Source organism: Phycodurus eques, chromosome 10 (genome assembly GCF_024500275.1).
Source record: "Phycodurus eques isolate BA_2022a chromosome 10, UOR_Pequ_1.1, whole genome shotgun sequence".
NCBI classification, from domain to species: domain Eukaryota; kingdom Metazoa; phylum Chordata; class Actinopteri; order Syngnathiformes; family Syngnathidae; genus Phycodurus; species Phycodurus eques.
In genome coordinates, this window is record NC_084534.1 from 10,680,127 (window position 1) to 10,704,726 (window position 24,600).

The window sequence follows — 24,600 nt, forward strand, 5'->3', positions numbered from 1 at the left end:
CAACTTTAAAGCCAACAATATGAATTTGGATGAGCAGTGCATTACAATTACAGTATGTGTGAACAGGAAGCCCAAGTAGAGAAAACTTCAATTACAGTTCAGTTCAGAGCACACTACATTTTTTAAAATTGTCTTAAACTTGGCTTGATAGCCAAGATCCGCTTCTATGACTAATGAACGCTGGTCCTCAGTATGATATCATTTCAGCTGAGGCAGGCAGAACTAAGGGGCAGTATTATAAAAGAGGAGGTGAATTAATTTATAGTAAAGTGTAATAGCAGCCGCAGCTCACCAACAGGCAACTTCATGAAGCTTGATCGGACCTCACTCCGAGAAAGAAGTGAGTCACAGAGGTAAAAAGACAGAACCTCGTACAGGTGATGGATGAAACGCCAAAGCATACTGCTTGCAGTATTGCATGAACTGCAGTATTGCATGAAATAATAATAATAATAATCATGATAATAGTAATAATAATAAAGTTGATAAATATTAGATTATATGCATATAATTATATATACATTTAAAAATATATACAGTATGTATGCATGTGTATGGGTGGCTTAGTTATGGTTAGTGAAATTCCTTTGGATAACTGGGCCTTTCCTGTAAACAAATAAATTATATAATAGTTTTGGGGGGCTAACTGTGTCTTTCCTATTAAAAATAAATAATGGAATGCAAATACAAAATGAGTAAAAAAAATCATTAAAATCATATCATATCAACATATTATGTAAAATCTAAGCTCAAATAATGCGGATCAGAAGGAAATCAATTCATCTTAAAGTCAAATTCTTCCAAATCCAGCTCATCGTTCCTCCCAGAATGCTAACATTTTATACGCAATTCTACTTCTTCTATTTGGTCTCATGCTTTTAAAGGTCGGGATATCTTCTTGTAAATATCACCATGAAATGGCTATTGAATTAGTTTAAAGGTAGCTAGCAGCAGATTAATAGGAAGTAATAGTTTGTCCAAGGAGCAGATGTCCCATTCATTGCATATAAATCTCTGTAATCCTCAACAAAGTTCTGATGTGTGCGTGCGTGTGTGTGTGTGTGTTTTGTATGCATGCACGTTAATGTGTCAGAATCTCATTGAGGTAGAGAGAAGGAACTCCCTTGTAAATAACATAAAGGAGACTTTTTGTATGTAATGGATATTTGAATTCAAAAGCTGTCAATGGCAGTGAATGAGGTACTGTAAGGCACTGCTGAACATACAGGCATTGGCAACCTCTGCATTAAAGCTTATGTTAAAATATAGACTGTATTAATACAACACTTTACTTTAAAACAATGGATTGCTTATTACAAAATATTCACCATCCATCGAAAGTCAGTCCATTCTGAGTCACAGTATGCAAATGGGAGATCTATCCCAGCTAACGTAATGGGAAAGCTAGACCCTGGACTGGTTGCCAGGCAATCACAAGACAGTTGTGAATGTCGCATTGGGGGAAGAACTGATACATGGCTTCAGATATGGGAACCACACTACCAACAAACATTACTATAACAATATATTGTCGCTGGCAGAAAGCCTCTATGTCCAAATAGGGCCAGGTTCATATGTTTTTTCAGATTTTAGGTTTAAATACCAGTGTCAAGTGCACATTCCGGATCATATAAGTTAAGGTTTCAGTACAGCTCTTTAGCACTGCATCCTGATGATACATTTCATGACAACATCAGTGTGGATTTTCACCAAACTTTTATGGGATCATCCTTGAAAATACGCCATATAAAAATCCAGGTTCCTATATCAAAAACTGTAGACATGAAGTTGCACGTAAATAAACCAACCAAACTGATAGATAGAATAAGATAGAATAAGACCCTTGAAATGGTGCGCATATGCGTGCGCGTGTGTGTCCCTGAAGATAACAAGTGGCATCTCTCGCCCTGCTTCCCAGCTGTGCTAATCGATTGGCGAAGGAGGAAAAAGGGCAAGCTTTAATGTGTTGCATGTGAAGGATTTACTGGAGAGCAGAGCCTCGGAATCAATGGACTAGAAAATGCATCATTAGGACAGTGTCAAACACACGCACACACCGCCAACCTAAACCCATTCACTCTCCCTTTCTCCCCTGGTACTCAACCAGTAAGGGTCAGAAACAGAAAACATAAACTGGACTTGAGTATATGTGAGGTTTGAACCGTCACAGGGTGAAGTCCAACAGTATACAAAGAGCTGTGCTCTTGAAGACAACAGGGTGTGTGTGTGTGTGTGTGTGTGTGTGTGTGTGTGTGTGTGTGTGTGTGTGTGTGTGTGTGTGTGTGTGTGTGTGTGTGGACAAATTGCCACATCTTACCTCAGCCATTTTGTCAGGAAATGTTTGAGTGACCCATTTTTAGCTTTCCATGCTCTGAATAATTCAATTCTGAATGACTCCGAAGGTGAACTCCTCACCTTGATATACTTGGCCAGAACGGAATAGCGAAACAATTGTAGAGCAGACACTAAATGGAGATTTGTGGGATTCTAGAATCTTTCTGCCAAACTCATTAAAGCTGTTTAGTATTTCCCATAGGAACATTTTACTGATCGCATCTGTCTTTGCCTTCTCAGAAAGAACTCATCTTCCTACTTGGAGATGATTTCTCCAATATGCCTGGTGGGATAGAAAAGAACCAAAATAGTACAGTATAAACACACAACAATGAATGACATTGTTCTTATGCTGACAGATGCATGATTTAGATATCAAATGACTTTTGTACATTAATGTCTTGTGCACTGTATGTACTGTATGACCAATGGAGAGGCGCAAATATTATCCATCCATCTTCTTTACCTCTTATCCTCACTAGGGTCGCGGACTGCAGGAGCCTATCCCAGCTATCTTCTGGCAGGAGGCGGTGTACACCCTGAACTGGTCACCAGCCAATCGCAGGGCACATACAAACAAACATTCGCACTCACAATCACACCTACGGGCAATTTAGAGTCGTTAATCAACCTACCACGCATGGTTTCGGGATGTGGGAGGAAACCGGAGTGCCTGGAGAAAACCCACACAGGCACGGGGAGAACATGCAAACTCCACACAGGCAGGGCTGGGATTTGAACCCCGGTCCTTAGAACTGTAAGGCAGATGTGCTAACCACCGTGCCGGCGCAAATATTAGCGTGGAGAAAAAAATGTACAGCCAATCGAACATGTAAATGGTCAGATGTGTTTGAGCAGGATTGTTTTTTTCTATTTGCTGATATTCTCAATTGTTTTTTTTTTTTTTACTGTACTATATTACTCTTTCAAAGTATTGTGCTTTTATTTTATACATGTTTGAAATACATTAAATGTAAAAAGGTATTTGTCATATACTGCCCTGCAGTTCCATTATAGTAGCCTGGAGGGCTCTTTACGTCCTCTCTCTCTCCACCCTCCCCTCTCTGTTTTCAGCACCTGTTTCCAAACTGCCTCATCACCACCGGTATTTAAGCCTGCCTTGTCCAGGAAATCCTCGCCAAAGTATTGCAGTCTCTCCTAACGGTACCACGGCCCACTGTACTCAAGTAAGCCACTTAACTCCTCATTCCTTTGTTAACTCGCGTCTCTCCTCGCTCCCAGTGCTCCCCTGTGTTCCTGACCAACGTCATTCCTGCCACCAAGCCAGTCGCCTGTTCTGTCCACTGCCTCCCACCTGTCCACGTCGCCGCCTGCCAACACATCCAGGACTCCATAACCTTTGCTCAATAAACTGTTCATCATTTTACATCTGCCTCCGCCTGCTCTTTGGTCCAGGTGTGTACTAATATAAAGAAACCAAGAGATAAATTCACATTACAAAGTTAAAATTAGATGTGTAATGAATACATTTTCTACTTCTATTTATTGGAAGTTTTCTTGAAATGATACACACGGAGTTCTAATTTTTCTGGCCATCTAAACACGTTTTCTCCCACAAGCTTTTTTTGTTGTTGTCTTGTAGTGGTCAAGGTATGTGACTTTCTCTGAGCCAGGGAGGGAGTGTGCAAGGGTGTGTTTTTATTATTAATTCAGTCATCCAGGTGCACGCGATGCATCCAGCCATCCATCCATCCATTCTCAATACCCCTCATCCTGTTCAGGGTTGCGGGGGCGCTGGAGCCTATCCCCGCTGACTTCGGGCGAAAGACGGACTACACCCTGAACTAGTCACCTGTCAGTCACAGGGCATATAGACACAGACAACCATTCGCACTCACATTCACACTGTCACTGAGTGGGAACTGAACCCACGTTGCCCGCACCAAAGTCAGGCGAATGCACCACTACACCATCAGTGACTTGCATGCGATGCATTTAAGTGAAATAACTGCATTTCATCCAACTATTCTATTAGGCAAAATACAGTTATGCAGGACAGTGTGACAAATGTGCTTTTATCCTGGAAAGTCATGGAAGGATAGTTGCTATATGACAGCAGCGTTTGCCTGGTGAAGCTGCTTTTCTAAATGTGCTTTCCAAGCCTTGATTTTTTTTTCTTTTTTTGATTGGCCCCAATTGTCTCATTCAAGAAACTGCTTATCTAAAAGAGATGACTCAGCTGCCACCTGGACTTTGACACCTTCTATAGTGCTATAGTTTCCTCCCTACGGGCTGAATCTGCCAAAATGGGATGTTACGAGATCAGTCACAACACAAAATAGTTATGATACAAAATTGGTTTGAAGCAAAGTTTTTATCCTGATAAAACCTTTAAACCTTTCATCAGATACCTTTCATGCAGTTAAAAAAAGAAAAGCACAATATTACAAAAACACCAATACATCACTGTGAACTCCAACAACAAAAGTATAAGCATATTGTTATATGGAAAACTGGCAAAAAAACAGATCATCTTTTTTATTTATTTCTTAGTTATTTTTTATTGTCTTTGTAAAGGCCAGATGACTACTGGATCTCATTTAATTGCGTAGGTGTAACTATTAGGTTACTACATTACAGTATGTTTCTCCTCTATGAAATACTTCGTCCAATTCATGGTAACAGATCGCTATGCATCTTAGTGCCCTGTGATTGTTCTTTAAGATGTTTGTAAGACTCTCTAGTAGCTTTATGAAATTAAAAGTTGCGTCAAAAATAAAAACCTTCCTTTTAAAGCGCAGCACCTTAAAAGTAAATGTTATTGTAACTGTATGAACCACAGATAATCAATTTATTAAATGTATCCAAGTCCAGCCCAGAGCTAAATCTTAGATAGTGCAAACTTGCAGAATTTTATGGTTTTGTATTTTATTTTATTCATTTTATTTTATTTAAGAATTATACCCTATTTGGTTTGGGGCGTGCCTCTCACTTGGAGCATAAATAGTTGAGTTTCCCCACACCAAATCAGGCTAGTGTGTCCTAACTAAGCCTTGTTGTATGAACTGATGAAGCCTGCTCAGATGAGAGGCAAAACGTTTTCTAAGAGAAACAGAACACTCCAGTTGCGATCGATTCAATGCCCTGAGAATCCGAGCTGACATCAAGCAAGAGGAGGGGGACACCCTGCACTAGTCATCAGCCAATCACTGGGCACATTTAGACAAACAACAATTACACTCACAATCACATCTATAGGCAATTTCCATCTTCAATTAACTCAAGAAACATGTTTGGGATATTGGAGTACCCGGACAAAACCTATGCAAGCACGGGGAGAAAGGGGAAACTCCCAGCCCTGCTTCTCCTGATTGTGAGGCAGACATGCCAACCACTATTCCCCCATAGTGTAACACCCAGTGCTTTGAAAAAAATAAAAACTAGAGTGATAAAAGAAGTTTTACTTTCTAGCTTTCTTCATAATACAACATTAAAAAGTATATTTCTATCTCTGCCCCAATTAGAGCATCATGAACAGATGGATGTACAGTATATGTCAGGAACACATGTCGAGGGTCGGGTCCATCACTCAAAAGTCTGTCTGCGGAGGAATCAGATGTGTCAGGGAGAACACAAACTCTGGAGCATGGGAGCGCTCCCATGTCTTGTCCCCTGGGCAAAACACTTACAGGATAAACACTCCCATTAATATTCTTCAGTGCGCCTCTCCACTCGGCTTGGCCGTCTTCTCCTTCCCTTTCCCTGTCCTATTATCCTGCCTGGGCGGACATCCCGTCCTGTCCCGTCCTCCTTGCCAATATGCAAGATGGAGATGAGAGGACGATCTAAACGCAGGAGGGGAACATGAATCATTACACTTCCTGTTGTTGCATGCCGTCTGGGGGAGGAAGAGAGACGATGCCCTTAGGGCCCCGATTGATTCCGGAGATTTAATTGGGTTTATTAGCCAAGATGTTGGGCCCCTCGAGGAGGCTCCCAGAAGCCACCGACTTCCTCCTTCTATCCCTCCCCCATTCTCTCTCTTCTGAAGGAGAAATCCTGCGTAATTGTTTTCCCTCCATCTTCTGTGTCATTGTCAGATGGGTCCTGCGGGATTATTAGCAACCCCAGGTCCCTCAATAATTCATCCAGAGCTATTTATACACAGATGGAGAGTCCTCTAAAGTCTCCCCCAGTGAGCTTATCTGACGCTGAGACAGACAGAGGGAGAAAGAGAGCGATGGAGAGAAACAGGGCTACAAAGAGAATGCAGGCGAGCGATAGACAGAGAGAAAATGGGAGTGACACACAAAGACAGTAAGAAGGATGGAGAGAGGCAATCACAAAAAGAAATGCAAAGAGGAGCAAAGCGAATGTGACAGTGAATAAAAGAGCAAGAGCCAGCGACAGCAACAACGTTTTAGGTAGACACAATGACGACGTTTGTGGGGTTTCAAGGAGAAACTGTGCCTTGCCAAAGTGAACAAAAGCACCATCCCGGGAATAGCGTACCCTCACAGAACACTTTAATGGATTTTAATCTCCCCCCCTTTTCCCCATTTAACACAATTAGGATGTTTGCAAAGCTAACATGGACCACTAGTCATTCGCCATACAGGAAGGACACATGAAAGACATTTGGGCATTTCCATACCTAAAGTAAACATGCTTATCGGTCCTCTACAACGGACCAATAACTAAAACCAACAAACCATCTGCCAGCCATTTCTTAAATCCCTTCAGAATTTACCAACAGACCATGTTAGTTTATTAACATTACACAGCATATGAAGAGCTTCAAATCCTAGACCAAACAGATCATTGCAGGGTTGCAGAAGACTGAACTCTTGTAGTCTTACAGATACCTGATTACATGTAATTTTAGCTTTTTCTTGTCAGAATAATTAAAACTTTGGGGACAAAACTTTTTTTTTTTTAAAGCCCATATGCTGGTCCGTCAGCCATAGGTAATCAGTACATTCACCATATTTGATGGGGTTCTCTCAAACAGTTCATTCTGAACTCAGCTTGGAAAATTTGGGGCATCAAGAGATACTTAATGATTTGCATCCATTGTACAATGACCAACACCTAAGCCTCAAAATGTCTGCCTGGACTTTTTGGGTTATTTTGACTATGAAAGCGTCAGAAAATGTCCTGTGAATAAGTGCTTTTGCCCCTTTTCCCAGAAACCTGGAATTTTAAAATATCTAGCAGGTTAGGGTGAGGTCGACGACACGTCAGGGATAAAAAGGTAAACATCCCTCCATCCATCCATTTTATGTACCGCTTATCCTCACGAGGGTGGCGGGCGTGCTGGAGCCTATCTCAGCTATCTTCGGGCGAGAGGCGGGGTACACCATGAACTGGTCGCCAGCCAATCGCAAGGCACATATAAAAAAAAAAAAAAAACAACCATTCGCACTCACATTCACAACTACGGGCAATTTAGAGTCTTCAATTAACCTACCACGCAGGTATTTGGGATGTGGGAGGAAACCGGAGTACCCGGAGAAAAGCTCTGAAGCTAACCAATAATAAATAAAATGCTTTTTACTGTTAATGCGACTTCTGGTGCCGCATGGTGTTGCTGATGGCTTTGTAGTTTGGTTGATACGTGGTGAGGTTAAGCTTCATGCAGGCATTGGGGCTTCCATCCATTAAACGTGCTAGTAAGTTGGTCTTGATGTTTTTTTGTTTGTTTTGTTTGTTTTTGTTTTTAAATGTGAGAACGACTGCTCACATGCATACGTGGAGCCAAACATGGTCAATACGGCAATACACACACGCCGCAGTATGTGGTATGTGACAGGAAGCCCGTTCTAAGTTTTGAGAATCAGCTGGTCTGCCGGTTGAAGTTTTTCCATTTCGGTCCACTTGTGCTTGCTCGCCAGATCTGCTTGTTGTCATGCAAGTATTTCCAAATCTTCATTCCGTGACTTGAACTTGTTCACCCACATCTGAGGCCTTCAGGTCAGCAACTTCTAACTCAAAATATCTGATGGAGACACCAGGGATGTAATTCGGCTCGGCTTTGTCCACAGCACACTCATGAGGATGAGTGATGAACTTAAAAAGACAAGTGCGCTCATGAAATTCTCCAAAGCGTGCTTTGAATGACTGCAGAAGATTAGATGTGAAGCCAACAAGCTGCTGGAGATCAAAATGTTGAGTGTGGTTCCTTGCTGTGCATGCATCTTTAACTTATTTCATCCATCCATCCATTGTCTGAGCCGCTTCTCCTCACTAGGGTCGCGGGCGTGCTGGACCCTATCCCAGCTATCATCAGGCAGCAGGCCGGGTACACCCTGAACTGGTTGCCAGCCAATCGCAGGGCACATATAAACAAACAACCATTCGCACTCACATTCACACCTACGGGCAATTTAGAGTCTCCAGTTAATGCATGTTTTTGGGATGTGGGAGGAAACCGGAGTGCCCGGAGAAAACCCACGCAGGCATGGGGAGAACATGCAATCTCCACACAGGCGGGGCCGGGGATTGAACCCTGGTTCTCAGAACTGTGAGGCTGACGCTCTAACCAGTCGGTCACCGTGCCGCCTAACTTATTTCAGTTTTTCAAAATGCAGCAGACGACCTGTTTCAACATCCGCAATAAAGAGTTCCAGCTTGTTTTCAAATGCAAACACTGCTTGTTGAAGGGATAAGATTGTATTTCCAGTGCCTTGTATTTTCACATTGAGTTGGTGCAGATGTTCAGTCATGTCCACGTGATAATAAAACTTCAGGAGCCTTTCAGTGTTAGCTCAGGATGCTCGACGTTTTTCATTTCAAGAAAAGTCCGTATTTCGCTTAGGCAAGCTGCAAAATGGCTGAGCACCTTCCCTCTGGACAACCAACGCAAATTGCTGTGCAAAAGCAGATCGGGATAATTATTCCCAACTTGATCCAGCAGTGTTTTAAACTGACGTTCATTGTAAACTCGGACAACGATAAAAGTTGACCACTCGAATGACCAGAGCCATCACCTCATTAAGCTGCTCACCGCACAATTGAGCACAAAGCGCCTCCTGATGCTGAATGCAATGAAAACTTAGGATGGGTCTATTTTCATGTTCACGAAGAAGCGCTACAAATCCCCTGTTTTCCACCATACACGGAGCACCATCAGTACACACTGAAAGATGTTTATCAAAAGATGTTTATCAATCCCTTTCATTGGCAAAACAGCAAGACTTTCCTCACGCAGTGTGTCACCGGCAACATACCTTGCAAACACACTGAACTGGGAGAAATGGCTTACATCTGTCGACTCATCCAAAGCGAGGGGAAAGTATGCCGCTGCATTTATGTCCTTCAATTGCGTTTCCTCCACTTGATTTGCCATCATGATGGTACGATCGTGAACAGTTCTTGCTGACAGAGGCATGTCTTTTATTCGTTTGATTATTTTAGCTTTATCCGAAAAGTCCTCAAAAAAATTCATCAAGCATGAAGGTTTTGGCATACTCGCCATCTGTAAATGGCTTTCCGTTTCTCACTATTGCTAAAGAACCAGCAAAACTAGCCGAATTCCAGTCACCTTGCCGGGTCCATACACAGAGTTGCTGCTGGCTCACTTGCACTCTGCGCAGTAGCTCTTGGCATGCCTTCTTCCTACTGTCCCCCACTGGATATAACGATGCAAATATTGCATGACGTGTGTCGAAATGCCGCTTTATATTCGACCCTTTCATCGACAAAATGTTATCATTGCATATTAGACACGCCGCAGAACCTGCTCTCTCCACAAAGGCAAATTCCTCTCTCCATTCGTGCTGAAATGTACGATACTCGTCATCCTTCTTTCTTTTAGCCATCTCGTTTGTGCTCTGCAGTATTAGCTATAGCTTGTAGGATAAAAAAAAGGAGGGAATCTTCTTGACCTCACAACGACCCGTGTCGGCTACCGCATTATCTAATAAAAATAGCGTTTTGGTGTGTGAACCTATGTACCCGGAAGGACTGCTGGCATCGTATAAATTACTGCGTTGCGGCCGAAAATAGATAGATGAATGTTTTAAAATGCATTAGAATGTTTTATATTTGTTATGTTATTTATAATAGTGATTTTTGTTGTGTTTTACTCTAAAATGTCAGCAGAATTGTTAATTATTTATCGTGTTAAGAAATGTCAGCTAAAATTGATCTGCGGGCCATATCCCGTCATCGAAAGAGCCACATCTGGCTCGCGAGCCATGCGTTCCCGACCCCTGCTCCAGGGAAAGCCATCCATCCATCCATTTTCCGTAATGTTTACCCGCATTAGGGTCGCGGGCGTGCTGGAGCCTATCCTAGTTGACTCTGGGTGAGAGGCGGGGTACACCCTGAATTGGTCGCCAGCCAATCGCAGGGCACATATAAACAAACCATTTGCACTCACATTCACAACTACGGGCAATTTAAAGTCTTCAGTTAACCTACCATGCATGTTTTTGGGATGTGGGAAGAAACTAGAGTACCCGGAGAAAACCCACGCAGGCCCGGGGAGAACATGCAAACTCCACACAAGTGAGGCCGGATTTGAAACCGGGTCCTCAGAACTGTGAGGAAGATGTGCTAACCAGTCAGCAACCATGCCGCCCCCAGGGGAAGCCAAATTGATCAAATAATGAATGCTTACAGAGTAATATGGGTGGAAACACACACACGCACGCACACACACACACACACACACAAACACACAAACACACACATGCACACACCCACAATTCACTATCTCTATGAACTCCATGAAATCATTCCACAGCAAGTGAAGTGCTGGAAGTGTATGACCAGGAATCCCATCTCCTGTTCCATGATTAAAGAACCAAACTAATAGACTGTCTCGCTGGGAACCTGTGTGGAGAAAAGGCAGAGATCTCAGAAGCCATTAAATTGCAAATCTCCAATAATTTGCTGACTGATTTCCATCCAGAACTTTCCATGGCTGATTTGTGCATTGCAGAGGCACTCTGAATGGTCGAGCACCAACCCAGCTGAGCCCACCCGCCAGCCAGCCAAGTCAGCCCACCAGAGGGAGAATGCAGATATACAAGACCTTGTTTATTTTCATAAAAATGGAAGAATGAAATGTTGTATTCCTTTCAGCTAGGACCCGATACAAGTAAGTCAGGATTGAAAACACCCCAGAACAACTCATGAGATACTGTAATTAACTGGAGATGGTGCAGTCTGTGAATGGTGACAATTATTTTGTATGACCAACAGATTTAAAAATGTAAAATGCAATATACAGTGCTTAAATGTCCATCCATCCATCCGTTTTCTACCGCTTATCCGGGGTTGGGTCGCGGGGGCAGTAGCTTCAACAGGGAAGCCCAGACTTCCCTCTCCCCAGCCACTTCATCCAGCTTGTCCGGGGGGATTCCAAGGTGTTCACAGGCCAGTCGAGAGACATAGTCTCTCCAGCGTGTCCTGGGTCGTCCCCAGGGGTGTCCGGGAGGCATCCGAATCAGATGCCCGAGCCACCTCATCTGGCTCCTCTCAATGCGGAAGAGCAGCGGCTCTACTCAGAGCTCCTCCCGGGTGAACGAGCTTCTCATCTACTCTCTAAGGGAGAGCCCGGACACCCTGCGGAGGAAACTCATTTTGGCCGCTTGTATCCGGGATCTTGTTCTTTCGGTCACAACCCACAGCTCGTGACCATAGGTGAAGGTAGGAACGTCGATTGACCGGTAAATTGAGAGCTTCGCCTTTCGGCTTAACTCCTTCTTTACCAAAACGGACCGATACAAAGTCCGCATCACTGCAGACGTTGCACCGATCCGCCTGTCTAGCTCTCGTTCCATTCTTCCTTCACTCGTGAACAAGACCCCAAGATACTTGAACTCCTCCACTTAGGGCAGGATCTCATCCCCGACCTGGAGAGGGGATGTCACCCTGATCCGAATGAGGACCACGGTCTCAGATTTGGAGGTGCTGATTCTCAACCCAGCCGCTTCACACTCGGCTGCGAACCGCTCCAGTGAGAGTTGGGGATCACGGCTTGATGAAGCCAACAGAACCACATCATCTGCAAAAAGCAGAGATGTAATACTGATGCCACCAAACTCCCCTCTACGCCTCGGCTGCAGAAATTCTGTCCATAAAAGTTATGAACAGAATCGGTGACAAAGGGCAGCCTTGGTGGAGTCCAACGCTCACCGGAAACGAGTCCGACTTACTGCCGGATATGCGGACCAAACTCTGACTCGGTACGGTCGTACAGGGACCGAACAGCCCGTATCAGGGGGTCCCATGCCCGAGTTTTTGCTTCAGCAACCACCAAAGCTGCATTCCGCTTGGCCAGCCGGTACCCATCAGCTGCCTCAGGAGTCCCACAGGCTAAAAAAGCCCAAAAGGACTCCTTCTTCAGTTTGACAGCATCCCTCACCGTTGGTGTCCACCAACAGGTTCGGGGGTCGCCGCCACGACAGGCACCGACCACCTTACAGCCACAGCTGCGGTCGGCCGCCTCAGCAATGGAGGCGCGGCACATGGTCCACTCGGACTCGATGTCCCCCGCCTCCCCCGGAACATGAGCAAAGTTCTGTCGGAGGTGGGAGTTGATACTCCATCTGACAGGAGATTCTGCCAGACGTTCTCAGCAGACCCTCACAATACGTTTGGGCTTACCACGTCGGACCGGCATCTTCCCCCACCATCGGAGCTAACTCACCACCAGGTGGTGATCAGTTGACAGCTTCGCCGCTCTCTTCACCCGAGTGTCCAAGACATGCGACCGCAAGTCCGATGACACGACCACCAATTTTGATCATCGAACTGCGACCGAGGGTGTCCTGGTGCCAAGTGCACGTGTGGACACCCTTATGCTTGAACATGGTGTTCGTTATGGACAATCCGTGATGATCACAGAAGTCCAATAACAGAACACCGCACGGTTCTGATCGAGGGGGCCATTCCCCCTTATCACACCCTTCCAGGTCTCACTGTCATTGCCCACGTGAGCATTGAAGTCCCCCAGCAGAACGATGGAGTCCCGAGCGGGAGCGCTCTCCAGCATCCCTTCTAAGGACTCCAAAAAGGGTGGGTACTCTGAATTGCTGTTTGGTGCATAGGCACAAACAACAGTCAGGACCCATCCCCCCACCCAAAGGTGGAGGGAGGCTACCCTTTCGTCCACTGGGGTGAACCCCAATGTACAGGCACCAAGCCGGGGGTCAATAAATATACCCACACCTGCTTGGCGCCTCTCATCGTGGGCAAGTGGAAGAGAGTCCAACCCCTCTCAAGAGGACTGGTACCAGACCCCAAGCTGTGTGTGGAGGCGAGCCCGACTATATCTTGTCGGAACTTCTCGACCTCGCACGCCAGCTCGGGCTCCTTCCCTGCCAGAGAGGTGACATTCCACGTCCCTAGAGCCAGCTTCTGGAGCCGGGGATCGGATCGCCAAGGTCCCTGCCTTCGGCCACCACCCAGCTCACACTGCACCCAACCCCTATGGCCCCTCCCACAGGTGGTGAGCCCATGGGAAGGTGCTTAAATGTGTCAAAACTAAATACAAAAAATACATAAAATACAAAAAAATATGCATATTTCTTTATATCCTAAACTCACAAGTCATCTATCAAGTCCCTAAATGTTATTTCATGTATTAATCGATGCTTGCTGATGTTAAATCCTAAGACAAAACTTCATGAACTAAAGCAAAACAAAAAAAAAAGACCAAAGTGTGCCCTTTAATGAGTTGTGTAAGATCCTCCTAATGTGGAGGGCACACTTTGCTCCTTGGGTGTCTGAGAGCAGTAGGGGAATAATTCAGCTCCCTTCCAAGGAAGGTCATTCTCCTTTCTTGGCCCATGATGGCCAGAGAGTATAGCACTTAAATCTGGCAAAACTCAGACTATAAATTACAGCAGAGGGCAGAGAGGTCAGAGCCTGGCATGGAAGTGGGCCACAAGCTATCAATCAGTTGGGGCCAGCGAGGGCCACATCTGTCTCTGGGACTCCCTCAATCTTCTAACACCTTTCCTTGCCTCCTCCTCCTCGTAGGCTTCCCCCCCTCCTCCTCCTATTCCACCTGGTGCTCACTGTGCGCCATTCACTGTACAATCGCTCTGGTTTCGGCTGCACCTCTTTTCACAATATCCTCTCTTTCTTTTAGACGGTCTGCCTTAATATTCTGTCATTGTGTGTGCCCCTCCTCTCCCTAACTCTCTTCCGTGGATCCCCCTCACCTCTTTCACGCATTCTCTTACATCACCCTGTTTCAACATCTCGCTCCGTTTTGAGCTCTGTGTCGTTTTACGCGCTCTTGCACCATCTCCCTCTGCAACAATATGCTTCGGTCTATCTGCTCTCCAACCAGCATAATAGGATAAGGCCTTGATGTATCTTTCCTGAATGGGATGCCAATACGGCTGGAATGATAATATCTGATCTGCAAAAAAAAAAAAAAAAAAACTTTCAAGGAGAACGGTATAGTTGCAATGCAGTAGCAAGCAGAACTTTTAAAATAAGCATTCAAAGCTGATCTCATTCCTTATGGCACTTACTGTAGCTACGCGCCAGACATCACACATTCCTTGTGAAGAAATTTACAGTCATTATAAAAGGAAAGAATTAGAAAGCCGTTCTGAGTTGCTAACGTCAGATGTTCTTCTTGCATCTGCTAAAGAGAAGTCATATTTTAAATGAAGGATGCTGACTCTGGGAATCTGAAATGTGTTCTCACTTGCAGTGAGTAGGACAGCCCATAAAAAAATAAAACAATATTTTGTTCAGATTTCTAGCACCATGCACCTAGTTGAGTTGTAGAACACACATTCCACAAACAAGCCACAAAAATGGAGCAAAGCAATCAACAATCATGTACTCCAGACGTTTTACAATGGAAATATGCAATTTTCCATCCATCCATCAATCCATTCTCAATTTTGCTTATCCTGTTGAGGGTCGCAGGGCACTGGAGCCTATCCCAGCTGACTTTGGGCGAAAGGCAGACTACACCCTGAACTGGTCGCTAGTCAGTCGCAGGGCATTATACAATTTTGTTTCCCATAATTTATATGTAATTATGGTTATATTGTACACGTTGTACATACGTATTGAGAGCACATTTTGAGTGCCTTTTTTCTAATCTAAAGAATAGGGTCAAACCTGATTTAGCTTACCTTAAAACTAAGCCATCCACTGGTTTCAACAGAACATCTTTTATGACATTTGAAACCCAAACCTCCAAAACTTCTGCATGACTTTCTATACACCTACCATTTTCTGAATCACACTTGGTTTTGAATAATTGAGCGGGGTCTTCGGAAAGCCCTAACCCTCATCCCCATCTTCCTTTGACAAGTCAGTGTGGTGCATTTTTAATTGAGGATATGAAATAAGCATGAAGGGAGATGGTAGGAAAATAGATTGAATCAGTGAGTCTCAAATTTAGTGGCTTTTGCGTTACATAGCCAGTGAGCAAGGGTGTCAAACGTACAGCCTGTGGGCCAGAACGAGCCTGTCGAAGGGTCTAATCCAGCCCGTGGACCTAGAGAACACATTAGCTGCTATTTTTCCAATAAAAGTAATTGTTGTTGCTAATTGTATCCACTGGAAGTCACACTGACGACCACGAGAATGACCACTTACCATTTAAATGACTTTCTGAAATACGCTGCTACACAGGATTTGACACCTGATATTGATGCATGTGTGAAGGCTAAAAGATGCCAAATTCAGGAGCAAAGTAAGCCTACTTATAAAATGTCAAGCCACCTTTGCACTGTGAAGAATTTAGTTATGCTAAAATTAATACAGACCGTAGAAATATTTGACAACACAGAATATTACAAAATGTCAGTCAGCAAATGAAGTTCAAAAGAGGTTGGCTTGGTGTTTCTTTTTATGCACTGCCACAACTTGTACATATATTGTATTTTACGTACACATTTACAAGGTAGGCGGATAACTGCACCCACTTAGTTTGTACGGTGTGACTAGTCAGTTGAGGTTGTCAAGATTTCCAGATGGATGCAGAAATTTATGTACATTTAAAATGATTTTAGATCGTAACAAGTTGTTTTATGAATGGAACACATATACTGTAGGTTCACTTTGATCTGTTAGTTGCACATGTGTAAATGATAAAAATGATTCATAATATTGTTGAAATTGTTGCAATCCTTTTTTGGTAGGGAATTTCAGATTGTTCATTTGAGTTGCAACAACACTGGCAACAAGATAATCAATAAAGTAAATATTTTCAGAATGTATTTCTATTTTTTTTGCACCAAAGCAAAGGAGAGTGTCATTATTTATAGCTTATGAAGCCACACATATACTGGTCCGGCCCACTTGAGATCAAATTGCTGTGAATGTGGCCCATGAACTAAAATGAGAGGATTGGAGATGCATACTGTATATTCACAGAGGGTTAATATGAGTCTGGACCCACACATTGACCATGCACGGACGTTTTTGACATGCATTCTGTCCAGGACAAAGAGTACAAGCCTCATTGATTTAATGTATTCCCTGATTTAGTGTATTCAGCAGACAGACATGGAGATGCCACCTAGAGGTACATTTAGCTATTTTGTAGAGAATAAACATCAACTCTGCTTTCTGGAAATGATAAATATTTTCAGTTCATTACTTTTGTATGAAAGTTGGAAAAGAAAATCTGAGTTCCAAAAACAATTGACCATAAAAACTGTATTCAAGAAAAAGGACATATATCAGAATAAAGAGTTAGATTAAGTTCCAAACAAATACAATGACATGTGGGGCAGAAAGTATAACTAGAATTATTGCGCGCTGGACGTGAATTAATGGGCCACTGACACTGTTAGCGGTGACAAAATTAAGGTCTATTTTTCATATTACTGCTGTGTCATGCTGCTATTTCCTCATGCAAAGCTTCTGCAGTGCAGGGCTGCAGCAAGTGCTAAATTCATGTGCATAGTGAGGGCTCCATCTGCACTTGCACGTTAAATATTAATATTACTATTAAACATAGACAGTTACAATTGAGCATTCCTATTTAAATGGGAAGCCTGCACATTTCTGTTCTCTGTGGTATAATCACACATTCGTTTGGAGCATATTCATATAAAAAGGATCGAGGAGGACATACATGATAAATGTTCCGAGAACATCTATAACGCAATAAACACAGACACACACGCACACGCACACACACACACACAGACACACACACACACACAAGTGACACATTGTACAGTATAATATTTGCTGTTATAAAACCTGCGGAATGTATTTTAATAATAATAAAAAAGACTGGTTCGAATCCAAAGGGCAAAACAGCAATTTTCAAGGCTGCACAGGGAAGAAAATTCTCCATAGAGAGAGATAACAAGAGCAGATGACAGGAACGGAACTTCTAAAGTGGGAAACTACTCACAACTGCCATGTTTTGGAGAATCTTCTTTTTAACAATGTATATGTCATCATCTAAAGTACTTTAAACACAGTGCATTTTTCAAATGTAATGTTTTGACTTTTTTCTCAACACAAAATCATGTTATTTGCAATTCAGATTTAAATAAATGCAATCACGCAGAACAAAGGTGCAGCTCAATAATGACTTGTAAGACTTTCACAAATTTCAGAAGTATTGCACTGCACGCAGCATTTCAACAATCGGCCACCGCTACTGCAGACAAGTGGAATACAAGCATGATTAAGAATCACAAAGGAAGAAACACAAGATAATACCCAAGGTGTCAAGTTGTTACACACAGCAAAGATAACGCATGATGCAAGAGCCTGGGAAATAAAACATATTTACACGTCTAAGGAGCAAAAATGCTCTGACAAAAAGTTTTTATTCCATCTACTTGTACTAAAACATTCAACCGAGGCAACAAACACAACAATAGGAAAGCAAGACTTGGAACCATATGGAATACTAAAGGCCAAATGTTGATGAAACACTGATTTCATTTTAAAACCGCTGTGGGCTATTGGTTGAGGTTTAGGTGAGCATAAAAAACAGTATACCATTTGCACAGTAGGCTATATAAATAATAATAAAAAAAACAGTTAAAAAAAAGGCTCTATCTATCAGCATCTGCTCTTCCTCCACGGGTCAGAGCTGCCATCCACCGAGAGACATGCCTTTGCCAAGTAGACACATTTAGTACACACTAATGCACAAGTATACACTTGGACACAGTGTGATCTCTGAACTATTAACATTAAATGTTTTCTGTGGGTGAATTAAGTGGCTTCCGAGGATAATGTAATTCTGAAATTTAGTTCTCAAACAGGCGGCACGGTGGACGACTGGATAGAGCGTCAGCCTCACAGTTCTGAGGACCCGGGTTCAATCCCCGGCCCCGCCTGTGTGGAGTTTGCATGTTCTCCCCGTGCCTGCGTGGGTTTTCTCCGGGCACTCCGGTTTCCTCCCACATCCCAAAAACATGCATGAATTGGAGACTCTAAATTGCCCGTAGGCATGACTGTGAGTGCGAATGGTTGTTTGTTCCTATGTGCCCTGCGATTGGCTGGCAACCAGTTCAGGGTGTACCCTGCCTCCTGCCCGATGACAGCTGGGATTGGCTCCCTAGTGAGGAGAAGCGGCTCAGAAAATGGATGGATGGATGGAGTTCTCAAACAGCCACACTTGAGAAAGCTTCAACATGTGGCCTCTCAGTCTTCATTCTGCCTCACCAGTGTGAAGGTACCAGGAGGCTAAAACTTCTTTAAATAGGAAAGAACAAAAGCTACGTTTCCACCAAGCTGTACAGTTCCGTTTCTTACCTTGGAATGGTTTGGAACATTGGAATGTGTTTTGATTTATATGAACGTGTACAGGAGGTACTGTGATAACGTTCGCTACGTACGTAAGTAGTATGATATCCGAACAACATGACACTGCGTAACCCGCCAACAACTTTAGTTCAAAAGTTAAATGCAATTGTGTCGTTCAAAGTTCTAAAATTATCAATGAACATTACCATGATTTGTGTGTGTGTGTGTGTGGGTGGGCTGGGTGGTTCTATTGAAAATTGACTCTGGATCAATTTGGGCTGGGTCTAACTCTAAATAACCACTAATGTACCCCAGTGAACACTATGGTTGGTACACCAACAGAAGGATGGATGTCCAAAAGTGGTCTGGTTTGTATCATGTATTCTGGTACCATAAGCACCTTTTCATAATGGAAAACAAATATAATGTATCAAATGATATAAAAATGAACCACTTAGAAAAAAAAATCATTATTTATAAAACTGTTTCCTGAGGTGATCCACATCTTTCCATACAATCCCTATCCAAACAAGTATTATTACCTCTGGCAAGCGCAACTCTTTGAACGGGTGGCACATATCCCCAGCCAAAACCCATCACATCTTGGCAAAGATCGTAATTAGGTGAATACAATAATTTGTTTAGATTTTTGGCCTTTACACTCTACTTGCACTAGGGGCCAACCACCTCGAGTAGTTGAATCTGCTCTTTCAGGGCCACAGCGGAACAATTAGGCATTGCACATCACATTTTATTCCAACAGGTCAAATGGAAGGTAGATTTAGCAACCTTGGCAGACATCTGGGCTCTATTGAGTGCTTAATATAGTTTTCCATTCAATATAGGGCACCAAATTGCTATTTCTGAGGTCAGCCCTCCCTTTGCATTGTCTTCCTCTCCATGTATACAGTCAAGTGATAGTAAGTGGTTTTAATGAGAGGAGCGCTGCGGTAGGGAAGAACACTTCTCACTGACAGCTTCATGGCCTCACTCCTGCTGTTAGCATGCTAATCTTTGCAAGATCGCCATCCTTTGTCTTCCTATTACGCTCCTCGACCATCTCAAAGTTCACTGCAACAATAATGGACAACTGAGGCACTTCTCTTTCTTACAAATCGTGTTACGGTGCTGCCCTTTTGCTGTCTGAAACTTCTAAGCTGTTCCCCGGTGTGCCTGGTGAGAGCAGGGTGGAGCTGCTGGTTAAGTGTACTATTCTAAGTAGCGACGTCCTCTGTGACACATGTTGCAGCCCAAATCGATAGTGATGGATTTTAAGAGAAAGAGGACACAATGTGGAGTCTGAGTGTACATTGTAAGAGAAGCTAAATGTAGGATTGTGGGAGGAGTCCAAAACACACACATGCGCGGATCCCTAAGCAAATGCAAGAGGAGATAGAAAAAGGTCCCACAGAGCGGATGATGCAACTAGAGTGAAATCTTTCGCCCGGAACGCATGCTGCATTAACGTAGACCTGCAGGACAAACAAACACACACACACACACACACACACACACACACGCACGCACACACACACACACACACACACACACAGTTTTTGTTTTTGTTCGAAGGCAAATTTGGTTTTATCCTTCTTTCTGCAGATGGTACTTCCCTAATGGTAGCCTCTAACATCTAATTGCCTGCAATAAAACACAGCATGATTCGTTCATGTTTTTGGCATTGTGACTTCCTGGTCTTACCAAACATGATACACCGCATAATCTGTTCTGAGCCTTCTTCTCCGACATATTCAGTTAAAAGAGGTTAAAATGTAAAAATGTAGGCGATCAGAGAGAACTGCAATTTCCTTTATGACCAGCACTGATTATTGCAGCTTCCTGCAACATCAGGCATCTGAAGTATGGATAAAGCAATTGTCATTAATTACAATGTATACCCACTACACATTCATATTAGGTTACAAAATATGCGCATCATCTTTAAGTAGAACTGTTTGAGTAAAGGGATGTTTTGTGATTTTTTTTTCTGAGCTAACAAACTTACTGAAAGAAGTCTTAACAGGCCTTAACGCTCAGGCTTTGCAACTTGAACAGACTGAGCCCATGAAACAGCAGTCGCTCACCCATTTACGACTATGGTTGAAGAACAAACATATTACATTAGATCCAATCAGTCAAGGATAGCAAAACAAACTTGTTGACAGGTGTGTTTGTGAGCAAAAACAAAGACGTAAAGATGTAGACTTGACAAGACTTGACTGTAGAAGACACCTTAATTGATACAATGCTTCGCTCACATTGTCACAGCTAATCGACCACACGTTTTAACATAAAATCCTATTAAATGGTGGTTGCAGTTACATCCTCACATGCATTTTTTTTCTGAAGTGAGGCGCAAGCTCGAAGGCTGCCTCTGTGTGCTAACTGTGTCTCTCAGCCCATTGTGATTGGTAGCTGCAGCAGCAGCAGCAGTAGCAGCAGCCAGTGACCATTATAAATGGCCTCTATTAGCATGGCTCGGTCGCAGAGGGGAGAGAAATAAAATCATTGAGAGAATGTAGGCCTGCACTGGTGTCCCAGCGCCCGCTCCCAGACTCTGCAGACCTCTTTTCCCCGCACCCTTCCTCCCCGCACCCCCCGCCTCCCAGCCCTCTGTTCCAAGGGGACAGAATCCTAAAGACTAGATTACCAGTGATACATGGAGTCATTATGGGGAGGGTTATGGCAATAGTATCACAGGCACAGCTGACAATGGCTATAATGGGGGTCTCTTTCTTCAGAGGTCGCATTACCATAAGGAAGGCTGCTTCTTTGGGCTTGTTGATACTGTAGAACAGGATAAGCAACATTTATTACCTGCAGTAGCAGAAAATAAGCTCTGGATCAGTGAGCTGAAACCGAGCTTATTTCTTTGAAAAAGTGCCTCCTTGTTAAGTTAAATGGGGCCAACAATGTGAGGCACAACATTGTCAGTTATGAAAACCACTGAACACAGTTTTTTCTTTTTTAATGAAAGAAGTGATAACAGTGGAAACACTTGACAGGTATATCCAGTTTCTGCTTCGGACTGTACGTACACTCAGGACAAGACAGGAAAAGATGATACAAGTAAGTGAGGACAGATGGATGATAAATAATAAGAGTATATAAAAGACAAAAGGGTTCTGTGCTTTAGGGGCGATTCTGCAAACTTCTGGTAAGTGGTTTGTAAAAATGTAAAATGTAAACAATAGCCAAATGAAAAACTGTAATTGCATGTGATCTACAAAGACGTTACGTTTATTCGTGGAGCCCTTAATCACACACAAAAAAACAAAAAAAAACAAACAGATTTCACATATGTGATTTGGTGAAAGGAAATATGTCTGGGATGTACAAGACGATACTAAAAAAGTTTTGAGGACTAAAATAGGGAAAAGATGTTTCCAAAAATTGTTAGATTCTGCAGCTCCCGTCTACCTCGGTCACTAATTTGTGACATTTGAACAGTTTTACTGCTAATTTGGAATACTTCTTATATAGAAAGTGACTGGAAGGTGTTTGAGGTCTGTGCAGGAATTGTGTGAGTGAGTCAGGCAGTAGCTTGTGCCTCCAGCTAGTTAAAATATGAGCACAGCGGGGACTCGCTAATGAAAGCGGGAAGCAGGGCCGCACATCGCAGTGAGGAGACAGTTCTGAGAATCAGCTGGTGAGCCATGCCTATAGTTCCGGGGCCACTGGTGATTAACTGTCCAACAGGGGGTCTACTACATCTTTGCTATTAATAAAAACTATGCCCCAATGCATACTGTCCTCCTCTGTCTCTTTTGTTCTCCCGTGCCTACAGAGCCTCTGAAATAAATTGTATATATTTAACATTTCCTTAGCTATTCAACATGAAACACAATGTCAACAGGACAGTTTTAAAACAGCTTATAGTATGATTTTTTTTTTTTTTTTTTTCCTAGTGTACTTTGTTCCCCTGGGAGATGTGCAGCAGGTACAGTAGATCAATTACTGATCTCTCATTAAATGGTGATTTGCCTTCCCTTGAGAGAAGAAAATAAAGTACAAATGGGAAGTACCATCATTCCTGTTGCACCTAAACAAAGGCTGGTCATTCATATTACACCTTAAAGGCCATGTCCAGCCAGTTGGAGACATTTGACGTCATTTAATGAGCCATTAAGTTATACCATCTTAATTAATGGCCACTCTTTGTAAAGTAAATCCAAGCATTGTTATGAAATAGGTTAAAAAAAAAAAAAAAAAAAAAAAAGTGTAAAAAAAGCACAATTATTTTTGGACCTACTACTTTAGCTGCACAAACCAGCGAACGAACGACGCGCGCGCGCACACACACACTCACACGCGCGCGCGCGCACGCAAACTAAGCAGAAGTGCTGCGGGCAATCAATCATAGCCTCCAGCTATTGCAACATGAAAACGTGAGTTTAATGACCTAGATTTAGTGAAGCGAATGGAAGCACGTTTACAACCGCCGGACGAGATGGGTGCGCACAAACCAAAAGCACATCCCCGCTTTCGTGACACTTTTTATGCTGGGAAATATTTGCTTGTAAAGTCCAGCACCGGCAAGTCATTCTGTTTTTTTTTTTTTTTTTTTTTTTTTTTTGACATTTCATCCTGTCAGAGTGGCGCTACTCCTGACGCCCTCAAACGTTGTGACAGTTGAGAAACGAACAGGTCTCCGGAAGCATCACCCACCTTTGTGCATGCCCGTGAAGCGGTCCTTGAGCACCGTCAGCTCGTAGATTTTGCCAAACTCCTCGAAGAGGGGCCGCAGGTCCTTCTCGTCCAGGTTGCGGGGGATCTGACCGATGAAGAGTTTGATGGCATCGTGGTCTTTCATGGGGATGGTGGCCGGGCAGCCCGCCGGGCTGTGGCTGTGGCTTAATCCGTTCACGAGCCCGTTGGTGCTGGCGGAGACCACCCCGATCCCGACACCGACACCGTGCACCCCGGTGTCCACCTGCCCGTTGGTTAAAGTTGCCATCTTCGTTCGGACCGGCCGGCGACTTGAGGGTGGCTTGCAACGGCTGCAGATGGCGATGAAGATAAAGTGGTGACGAATCAAAAAGGCAAGGTGCGAGTCTTGGTCAAAATGTGGGTCCGACAGCAAGGCGCGCCACAGCCGATGGGGCTCCCGTCCTATCAAAGCCAATATTTACATTGATGGCAAAACACATGGAGCGCACGGCCAAGTCGCATATCACAAACGCGTGATGCCGTTTTGGTCCCGATGGAGCCTTTGGATTCCTTATGTTGAAGTCCTACTCAGAAAGTCGTTCATTCATATAATAAAAGAGAGGAAGCACACACACAGAGAAGGGAGTTGAGAGAGAGAGAGAGAGAGAGAGAGAGAGAGAAGAGTGAGAATTCGAGGTAGAAAGAGAGAGAGAGAGAGAGAGAGAGACCGCGCGTGTTTACACCCACGTTCCCTGGTCCCAGCTTCTTGGCACCCTTTTATTTTTTTCTTCTTCTTTGCATTTGAGTCGCTATGGGTGTCTTCTCGGTTTAAACGAGCAGGACTGACTCAACCTCTGCGCGGTGGTGGGGAGGTTTCAGTAAGGAACATTCGCTGTCAACTTGGCTCATGTCAAACACAGCTTTTCTGCTCCCCCCTATTTTCTT

General features: G+C 43.5%; 1 protein-coding gene across 3 annotated transcripts in view; it reads right to left on the reverse strand.

Moving 5' to 3' along the window:
* celf4 (CUGBP, Elav-like family member 4) overlaps nt 1-24,440 on the reverse strand; it is a 108,793-nt gene extending 84,353 nt beyond the window's left edge. For all 3 annotated transcript variants that reach the window (XM_061687412.1, XM_061687413.1, XM_061687411.1), the window contains exon 1: nt 23,674-24,440. In XM_061687412.1, coding sequence (XP_061543396.1) covers nt 23,674-23,962 — 289 coding nt within the window. In that variant the 5' untranslated portion in view covers nt 23,963-24,440. The remainder of the gene's footprint in view (nt 1-23,673) is intronic.
* Nucleotides 24,441-24,600: the final 160 nt, after the last annotated feature.